General features: G+C 36.4%; 1 protein-coding gene across 1 annotated transcript in view; it reads left to right on the top strand.

Annotated features, from left to right (window-relative positions):
- LOC110106364 overlaps positions 1 to 9,954 on the top strand; it is a 35,071-nt gene extending 25,117 nt beyond the window's left edge. The window contains exons 6-14 of the mRNA XM_028692939.1: positions 4,348 to 4,463; positions 4,944 to 5,246; positions 5,320 to 5,407; positions 5,516 to 5,621; positions 5,693 to 5,806; positions 5,956 to 6,119; positions 6,201 to 6,321; positions 7,796 to 8,020; positions 8,131 to 9,954. Coding sequence (XP_028548772.1) covers positions 4,348 to 4,463; positions 4,944 to 5,246; positions 5,320 to 5,407; positions 5,516 to 5,621; positions 5,693 to 5,806; positions 5,956 to 6,119; positions 6,201 to 6,321; positions 7,796 to 8,020; positions 8,131 to 8,370 — 1,477 coding nt within the window. The 3' untranslated portion in view covers positions 8,371 to 9,954. The remainder of the gene's footprint in view (positions 1 to 4,347; positions 4,464 to 4,943; positions 5,247 to 5,319; positions 5,408 to 5,515; positions 5,622 to 5,692; positions 5,807 to 5,955; positions 6,120 to 6,200; positions 6,322 to 7,795; positions 8,021 to 8,130) is intronic.
- The last annotated feature ends 286 nt before the right edge of the window (positions 9,955 to 10,240 follow it).

Below are 10,240 nucleotides of genomic sequence, written 5' to 3' on the forward strand. Positions count from 1 at the left end.
TGATGTGGTCTCAATTTGTGAAGACCTATTTGAAAGGAAATGAAAAGATAAATCACCTCCTTGGGATAGGACCAAAAGAGGATGATCATAATTTTTGGGCATGGGGTGAAGAAGACTCCATGATCATGTTATGGTTGTGGAATTCCAAAACTCCAGAAATTACCGATACTTTCATGTTCTTATCTATTGTAAAGACACATGGGATGCCGCCAGGCAAACCTTCTCAAAAGTTCGGGATGCTACTTAAATCTTTGAAATTAAAGTCAAGGTGGTAAGCACAAAATAAGGAAGCAAGACCGTGATTGAATATGCCAATATATATAATCATTTGACCAAGCTCTATCCATTCTTTCTAACCAAACATCCAACATTTTATCCATTGCTCTACTGTCTTTGACATCAGATGGTGGGTTTCTCTTTAGGACAAGACAACATTACCTACACAAAAATCCCCATTAATTCCCCTCTAAATCAAGTATTTTTCAATTTTGAGCTTAGTTTCATGTAGGGTTGGTCAAGTGTGAAGTAAACTTCAAATACATGGAAAAGCAGCTATTCGATTTGAAGTTTACATCCAGATGATGCTCTTGGATGAATTGGAGCATGATCCACCAGGTAGATCCTTTGGTAAGAACTTGATCACTACAGATGCATAGAAACTAAGTGTTCAAAAGATGTGGTTATCCTAAAAAGCTTTTGTTGAGAAAGATAGAGTGAATGACTTTCTTGCAGGATAAAGTATAGAGTTTGACCAAAATAGAGTTCAGATCCTTGGCAAAGAGGAGACACCCTCACTGAATGAGACCATTTCTCTCATTCGTGTTGAGAAAAGCCGACAAGGCATAATGCTAGAACCAAAGATTGTTGAAGGTTCAACAATGTTGATAGCAAAGGAGGCGTCATGGAAGAAAACATGTAAGGATTTCTCAAATCCTAAAGACAAAGACTCCCTTTGGTGCAGCTATTGCAAGAAATCAAGGCATACAAATGAGACATGCTGGAAGTTATATGGAAAGACCCCAAGTAATGAGTGAAATCAAAGAAGTAGACAAAAGGGAACATCACAAGCTGATGCGGGCAACTAGATATAAAGAGCCAAGAGAAAAGAACACCAGGACTAGTAGAACATGACTCGATTCAACATTTAGAATACCAACATCCAAGCAAACCTCAAACAAACAAAAGTCAAAACAAACGAAACAAAATTAAAATTAAAAATAACTACCCTCAGAACAACCGGCAAGCGGTTTCCTCACATGCAACAAAAAGTAGGCAATATAAAAGAAGTGCTTAAGGGCTTGCAAACCAAGGGTCCACCACTGCTACAAGGTCCAACGTCCACCAAAACTCCTCCGATAAATGCTACCAAATCAGCCAATAAACAACTCCAATAGCTCAAGAAGAAAGATACAAGTGGAGTGGAACTTATGGAGAGAAGAAAGAGGTTAGAAGACGAGACGAAGGGGAGGACAAGCTCGCAAGCATTCCCAAGAAGAAGAGAGGAATGAAACAAGCTCTCAAGCTTTTCCAAAGAAGAAACCCTCAGATTTTTTAAGAGACTTTCCTCAAATAATCAACAATCTCTTATGCTTCAAAACACCTCAATTTTATAGGAGAAAAGGGGAAATTGAAGGTCAACATTTAGTTCAGAAACAACACCCGAACAGCCACACAGAAAATCAGAAAAAGCAGCCAAGGGGGAAGGAACGGACGGCCAGGGGAATCGGGATAGGCAGCCAAGGGAACTGGAACAACAGCTAGGGGAATCGGAACAGATAGCCAGGCAGGGAAAACTGAAGGGCCACAGAGAAGGGGAAAGGGAAAGAGACACTCCACATAATGAGCTAAAAAGGAGGATAACTTCCCATCATAATGAGTTGAAAAACAGCAGCTCAAACATTAATGAGCTGACACATAGTAGCTCAAAAAAACACAGCAAAAAACTGAGTAGCCAAGCCCAACCCGAGAGCAAGCAGCAGCCCAAGAACCAAGGAACCCAAATAGCTAGCACACCCAAAGTTTGTCAAGCCCAAGAACTACCTACTTATAATCATTGGATGTTTTCCATCATAGGGTAGTATATATATATAAAAAAAACTATAGCATTCAAATTACAATAAAAAAAACTAAAATAAATTGAAATTTGCATGCATCAAATTTCCTCTGGTGGGAGAATCTCATCTCCTGATGAGAAGGCTTCAACAAATTTTCGATAGAGATCTAGATGACGATTTTTAAGCTCAACTGTATCTATTCATATACAATCAGTCAATGGACAATTGCTCCATTTAACCAAGAACCTTTTGTGCTCGCCATGTTTAGTATTAGTAATCCTGATATCAATAACATCTTCAATGGGATCTTGATCGGATTTATCTCCATTTTCCCCATAATTGTGACTAAAACACCTAAAATTTATTCATTCTTAATCAAGAGTTCTCTCTTACGTGTTATGAGAGATAATTAACTATGAATGCTTACTCTTATGAGAAGGACCCAAATCTAAGTAAACCCTGACACTATTTCTTTGGAGAAATCTGATTATTACAATATGACTTAAGAGGAATTTTATCCTACAACTGTAAAGTGGGATTCATGTTGACGCGCCGTTTTTCTTGAGCCAATTGCAAATCCTTTGCAAGAATCATTAATAATGCAAATATAGCATATGCTCATAGTTTGAAGGAAATAACTCCTAGCATTTACTTCATCTGACTCCATTTCTTCACAAATCATTGGCCCTCCCTTTGGTGAGATTGCATAAGTTTTGCAAGCAATATATTTAGTCTATTACTCGGGTAGTATTTCCTTATATTTAAAAAAAGTTATTGACCATCAAGGACAAGATGTCGATTTTTTCCTTGAAGTCGCTATATCCTTTCTCTTACCAATGTCATCTTTGGGTCGGGTTGTTGGGCTTCAACATTGAATTCCCAACTGGAGTACACATCCCTTCGATGAGGAATTTAATCTTAATTGGAATTAAATCCGTATAAGGATCAAACTAACGAGAAGACCTCGATGCACTGTAACTGTCTTGCTAGATGTTGTTATGGTTGGCAGTTCTATTGGTGTGGCTCCAGGTGAAGTTACCATCATTCTTGATGTTGTGAATCTCAACGCATCTTCGTGACATAGCATTGGAAGTCCGCGGAGGTAGTTTTCAGGGAGCTGTGAGCATTGCCAAAACTTCTCAGCTGACAATGTAATTACCAACAGACTACTTGTTGCCTTCTGCTATGGTCTTTGATATCAATTTGGCACAGCAAAAACCTAGAATAGAGACAAAAATAGAGTGTGCTTTGATTTTCTATTAAAGATCCCTTAAATACCATGAAAAGGCGAATATACAATCTCTTCACTGTACTCTGGTTAGCGTCATTCCATGAGCAGTATCAGTTACATAAAACTAAAGACAAGCAATATATTAGTTTCTAAAAAACTAAATAACTATTTATGAAGTAAAATCAGACTAGTTGAATTATATGAACATCTCATGAAATGTTTCTTGCACTGTTATATATATAAGCCTTCAGTTTTCTGGAAAAATAGGTGTATTTACTTGATTTAGTTTGAATCACATTTTATGCAACTTAAAGAAGAAAAATAAAAAAGGTGACACATCTGTTGTCATCTTAAGGAAAATTATCCTACTTAAACCCTTACTGGTTGAGGTGAGGGGTAGTTGTAACGAAGGGGTTAGGGTGGCTTATGGAGTTAAGTTGACATCAGTAGCTTTATTTTTTGCTGTACAATAGGCTGTATAACCTGCACACCAGTGTTTGTAGCATGTTTTGCAATCAGTATAGAATGTACCCGATCAGCTTTAAACCTTTTATCAAGGCTTTTGATTTGTGTATGGTCCATGCAATTTTACATTTCCCTATATTTTCTTCTTACTTTATTGTTGATTAGTAGGTTGTATAACCTACATATCATTTTTCTAAATCTGGATTTTACACGTTATAAATAGGATGTACCCAGTCAGCATTAAAACCTTTAATAGAGACATTTTATTTGTGAATAGTACATGCTATGATACAATATACCTTATTGTTTTATATTTTCATTTTTGTGTTACTTGATTCTTGCATCTATATTTTTTTTCTCTTTTCTAAATTTCCCCTGCCTAAGGTGCACAAAATGTCCTTTAGATTATGTCAGAGATAGAGGTAGACCTAAAAGGAATTGATTAAAAAATATTAGAAATGGCCTTTCTTTAGATGACAATTTGACTCTTAACCGAACTCAATGGAGAAAAAAGATTCTTGTAGCCAACCCCACAGTGGGATAAAGGCTTGTTGTTGTTCTACATTTTCCCTGCCTAAAGTGCACAAAATCATGCAGGTTGCAGCAGATACTGTTGCAATCAGAGGAGGAACTCTTGGAAAAACGCTCTTCAGAACCTGTTGAAGGAACCGTGATAAAGCAAAAAAGAATCTTTGGAAAGTTGACTGTTCAAGGCATGAACTTTTTTCTTGCTCGTGTCATTTTCAAAATCAGGTTAAATCCAAAAATTTCTTTTGACTATTTGTTGTGGATTAGTTTAGCTTCAGAGTATAATATTTTTCAAATTTAGTCTCTTGACCATACAATATTGATCCACAATGGACTCTTAGTGAATAAATTTGGATCAATTTTGTCTAGTTGGTGGATTAAATTGGGATTGGATCAATTTCATATCACAATTTCTACATGACAGATCATTTTGTATCTTTATTGTATAGTCAATAAATTAAATTGGAAAAATGTGATATTCTGGAACTAAAATATTGGCCACATGCGAAAGTCGAGGAATATTTTGAGATTTAATTTGTTCCAAATCTTTGCCTACATCATAAAGCAATATTTCTGCTTTGAAGATCACCATTATCATGGTTCTCCCATGTATTTCATATTTCTCACCCTATGGACTGCATACTAATCATCATTTTCTGTTACAGCCCGTAAGGTCAGAATGTCTCTGGACATTCCTTCTGGCTGCAATTTAATGTCATTGGGGAGACCAATAGTAAAACTGTGTTCATTCAGGCATCATATGTCGAATTTCCAGTCAACTTTCTCATCTAGATTGGCTTCACTACGGAGAGTTCGTGTCTTACCATGCATGCCCGCCAATAGTTCTTTTAGCAATCAAAGTCGGGCATACATTCAAGGTAGCACTCAGTACATGAAGCGGGTTCCTGTTCTCCACCAAACTAGAGTAAATTCTCTCTGCAATGCTTGTACTTGTGAGGTTGTGCAAGGTGCGTGCTTATGGTTTCTCTTTGTTTTTCTTTTATTGCATAATCATGTAATGCTTTCTTATTGTCGTTGCAGAATCATACTTTTGCCTTATGAGAGTGAGAAGCTTAGCTGAAGAGGACATGATCAGATTGCAAGTTGATTCTGGTGAAAAGCATGCTTTGTATGTTTTGTTTTTTACACGCATGTATTAAATTACATTAATCATTTATGAGATGGTTTACAGGAAAACCTTTTTTTTTATATACTAACAACATAATGTTAATTTCAGCTTCCCTGATAGTATGGGAGATGATCTGATTGTTGAAGTTCATGATTCCAAAGGAAAGATTCTTGGTCAGGTTGTTGTTAAGTTGGCAAATATTGCAGAGGATCCGGTATGGTATTCGTATTATGTTTTAAGGTTAATGGCATGATATTGTGTTTGTAACTTCTTGTACTTCTTCAGAGTGACAAGGTTCGTTGGTGGTCTATTTATCGGGAACCAGAAAATGAATTTGTAGGACGCATTCAGCTTTATGTAAATTACTCAACCACTACAAATGAAATCAATTCTTGGAAGGTAAAAATACCTTCATTAGTTTTTTTACTCTTCATAGAGGTTCCTAAAGTAGGATTTTTTTTTTCCACACATTTAGGACAAAGATTAACTGTGTGTCGACCTCTCATATAGTCAATTCTTTCTGTGAAATAATATTTTTCCTTTTGCAGTGTGCATCTGTTGCAGAAACTGTGGCATATGACATCTTATTGGAAGTTGCAATGAAAGTTCAAAATATTCAGCAACGCAATTTACTACTGCATGGACCGTGGAAATGGTTACTAACAGAATTTGCTTCATATTATGGTGTTTCAGATGCATACACAAGATTAAGGTATTATAGGAGTGCTCCACTTTCTTTTTTCTATATTTCACCTTTTCAGTTTTTACCCAAAGAAATTCAAAACGTCTGCAGATATCTGTCTTACATCTTGGATGTAGCAACCCCTACAGCAGATTGCCTAACGTTGGTGCTTGATCTTCTTGCACCTGTACTTTTGAAGACTGGCGATAAAAAAGCTTTGAGTCAACAGGAGGTACATAGTTTTCCATTTGTCTCTACGATGGTCTAACTTTGCTGTGCTGCCTCTCTCTTCAGTTGCATGTTGTTATAGTTTCTTCCTGTCTTTAATTCTATATTTCTAGCATGAGAACATTATATTTCAGAATCATTGTATCTTGCTAGTGGGACCTTTTGCAAAGGCAAACGATAGATTTTATGCTCTCACTCTCTTCTTGAGAGGTCCATATTCCAAATTATTGATTTTTAAGATGTTTATAGGATGATAGGTTTTAATTTGTTCCTTTTATTTTCCATATACCTTCTCATGAAAACTGATATATGGCGCATTATAGAAATCATTTAATGTGTTGCATATATCTAGGAGTTATGTGTCACTTTATTTTATATATTTTCACTTATTTATTACGTGTTTTTATTTTTGACCCTTGTTTGTGATAAGTCATTGATTCCTATTGATTTTAGGATGTTTTTTCTTTAATTGTTATCATTTCTGTACTAGTTTCTTGATTTATTTGGGCCTTGTGAATGTCGCAATGGTGAAGTCAAAGCTGGATAATGACATTTGACCCCTTTTAGCCATTTTGATCATTCTTGGACTAATGTCAAACATCTACCTAATTAGTTGGCCTCCATATCATCTTTTAACTTTGATAACTCGCTAGCTACTACCTGTTATCTCTCTCACATGGCTTGAATGTTCCCTTTACTCTCGTCTCTTTGCTTTATGACTACTCGTTGGACGCCCCCTCTTTGTTAAATCTTTGGCCATGGGAACTCACATAAATCATTGGAACAAAAGACTTTTCAAGCTCGACAAACTTTTATTTCTTTCCATTTCCAATCATGACCAACTTCCCCCTTGTCCATGGCTTTTAGGTTCCCTTTTCATCACTATATATGCTCTATTGTGTAATGCGTGGATCTATCGATGAGAAAGAAATTTAGCCGCTCTCTTGCACTTTTGATGTGATTTCTTTGCGTGTTTTTCACTGAAGTGAACTTCTTGAGTGTAGCTTTATAACCCTTGGAAAAGGACTTCCAAAGAAGGACTAAAACTACAAAAAAGGAATGCTCGATGAGGACAATCTTAGGTTATGATAACTTACATATCTAGCAGCCAGGCTCCATTTCTCACATTAGCATTTTGATCTTGTTGCTTCTTGCTTATGAAATTGCTAGTTTCATTTTAGAGTTCATTTTATCATGCAAAATACATAAATATTTCTTTTCAAGTTCAATAATTATTCGTGCTAATCCAATAGTAGCTAGTTATATCATTAGCTAGTCTAGTTTAATCAATTGATGAAGATCTATTTGAGCAGTCATTCACATTGTATTCTTTTTGTTCCACATAAAACATACTCTCATGTTTTAAGTTGACCACAAATTGTTGGGGTAAAGCTGGTGATGATAATAACTTGCCCTTTATCATTTGATTTTTGTTTGGTTAATACTAATGTTTATTGTCCTGTCATTTCATCCATCAGGATCGTATCCTTGGAGAAGTTGAGGTGCAAATTGAGATTCTTTTAGCTTTGGTTTTTGAAAACTACAAGGCACTGGATGAGTCATCACCTTCAGGAATTGTGGAAGTTTTCCAATCTTCTACTAGCACACCAGCTGCAGCTTTGGCTCCTGCTATAAATCTATACAAGCTTTTGCATGATATATTGTCACCAGAGGCTCAATTAAAATTGTGCAGCTATTTCCAGGTTATTAGTCTTATTAAAGTAATTTAGTATAACTTTTTTTCTGGTTTATCTGCAACAACCTGTCTGCTAGTTTAAAAAAGTATTTGTTAAGATGTTGATACCTTGTGCAGGTCGCTGCTAAGAAGATATCAAGGAGGCAACTATCTGAAACTGATGAATTTATTGAAAGCAACATTGAAGGGACTTCTGCAAGCAGTAATGGAGGACCTATGATGGAAACTGTAACTCTTAATACTGCTTATGAAAAGATGAAAAATTTATGCTTAAATATAAGAAATGAAATATTTACAGATATTGAAATCAATGATCAGCATGTGCTCCCAAGGTATGTGTTTTTCCAACTTTGCTAAGCTCTAGGAACATGTCCTGTTTGTTTCTTGCTATATACGGTCTTTTCTATTCTAAGTATATGCAACTAACTTCCATCACTTTTTATATTTAACCATTTTCCTTTATGATGGAAAGAACATACTGGCCACAGTTCTTTCAGCTATTGAAAAAGCCGCATTATCTTCAAACTTGCGTTATTAACTTTGATTCCACTATCTGAGGCAGCTTCATCAGTCCTGTGAGTTACCCTTACATGTGCTATATGTGGCCAATGCATAAAACCTCTTCATCCGTTTATTCTGCATTAAAATGATATCCATACCCACAGATTGTTAGGATAATGTTTGTTTGCCTAGTTCCCATACTCCCTCTAAATACTTTCACCATGTTAAAGATCATTCTAAAAAAATATTCTATTAACATCATTTTCCGAATCTAATGGAGCAATTGAGGTTTATCCATTTAGAATGTTGGTAGTTAGTTTTATGGGCTGCTTTTTTTCCTAAATAATTGTTCTTCCAACATCACTATAATTGTTAGTTGCGATAAATCGTCTGCTACAAAAATTTACTTTTGGGTGCCTCAACCTCTTCCCACCGATTCAGGGAGAATATTAATGAATTATGTTTTGGGAGAAATTTTCAAAAGACAAGTTGGTTAAAAGATAAGACACTACACAGATTTTTCCCTCATATGCGAGGATTTTAAGATTTGAGTTTTAGTTTCTCATTGGTACTTAAAATCTTTATTGCCATGCTACGAAAAGGGTATACGGGGCTTTCTTGCTACGTCTCGGGTGTTGCATATGAGTTTTCCCATGCCCTGCTACGAAAAGCACATAGGGGGCCGTCTGTCATGCTGCACATGTTGCCAGCGAGATTTTTTGAGTTTGCGAATGTTATACCTTTCCATGTGCAAGGCAGTGATGAAGAAGGCAAGAAGTTCACGACAAGGGAGGAAACACCCTCTCCTTTCTTAATTTCCTTCTCTTTTTTATTTATTTTCTTTTTATGAAATTTATGTTTCTTTAAATATAATATTGATAATTATCATAGGCATTGATAAAAATGTCCGCTTCTTGAGAAAACCCTCGTTGCCTCCCTTCCCATGCTTCTTCCCTGGAGGCGATGTCAGATAGCAGCTCCTCATTACTCCCCAACTCCATGAAATCACCTCTCCCCAATCTTCCACTTATTCTCTTGAAAGCCCCTTCAAACACTAGTTACCTGCTAACTTACACAACTTCTTCTCTCAGGTGCTCTCCAGGGATAAGATTTCCCCTCCCTCGACAATCCAAACTCTATCCCTCCCTCCACTGCTACAAACCCTAAATTCACCTCTTCTAACCGAACCCTTGCCCTGTATTCGAAGATGGTTCTCTATTCGAAAACTCCAGCTACAAATAATTTCTTTGTGAACTTCATAAACACATGTCCGACACCATACATTTCTTAGAAGAAGAAATTCCTGGAGGTTCGAAGGAATGAGAACTTTCCTTGGTTGGTTACTCCATCAGTAGGTGGCTTTATTATGAAGCTTTGCTTGGTGCCATTAAAAGAGCTTGGGCACTCAAAGGTACAATCAACCTTCTTTCTCTTAATGATGAATTTTTATATTAAAGTTTTCTTCCCCAGAAGACTATGAGATTGCATGGTATGATGGACCTTGGTTCCTCATAGGATAACCCTTTATTTTGTAAAAGTGGTCACCGAATTTTAAACCCAAAAGAGAAATGTTCACCCCCCTTCCCCCTCTTGTTAACAATCCTTGATCTACCCATTAGTTGTTGGAATCCCTCGGTGTTGACCTCAACAGCAAGATTAAAATCAAGGGGAGAAGAGAAAATCAAAATCAAGCAAAAATCCACGTAATCCTGCCGAAAAAGAGGAA

Source organism: Dendrobium catenatum, unplaced genomic scaffold, assembly GCF_001605985.2.
Source record: "Dendrobium catenatum unplaced genomic scaffold, ASM160598v2 fragScaff_scaffold_195, whole genome shotgun sequence".
NCBI lineage: Eukaryota > Viridiplantae > Streptophyta > Magnoliopsida > Asparagales > Orchidaceae > Dendrobium > Dendrobium catenatum.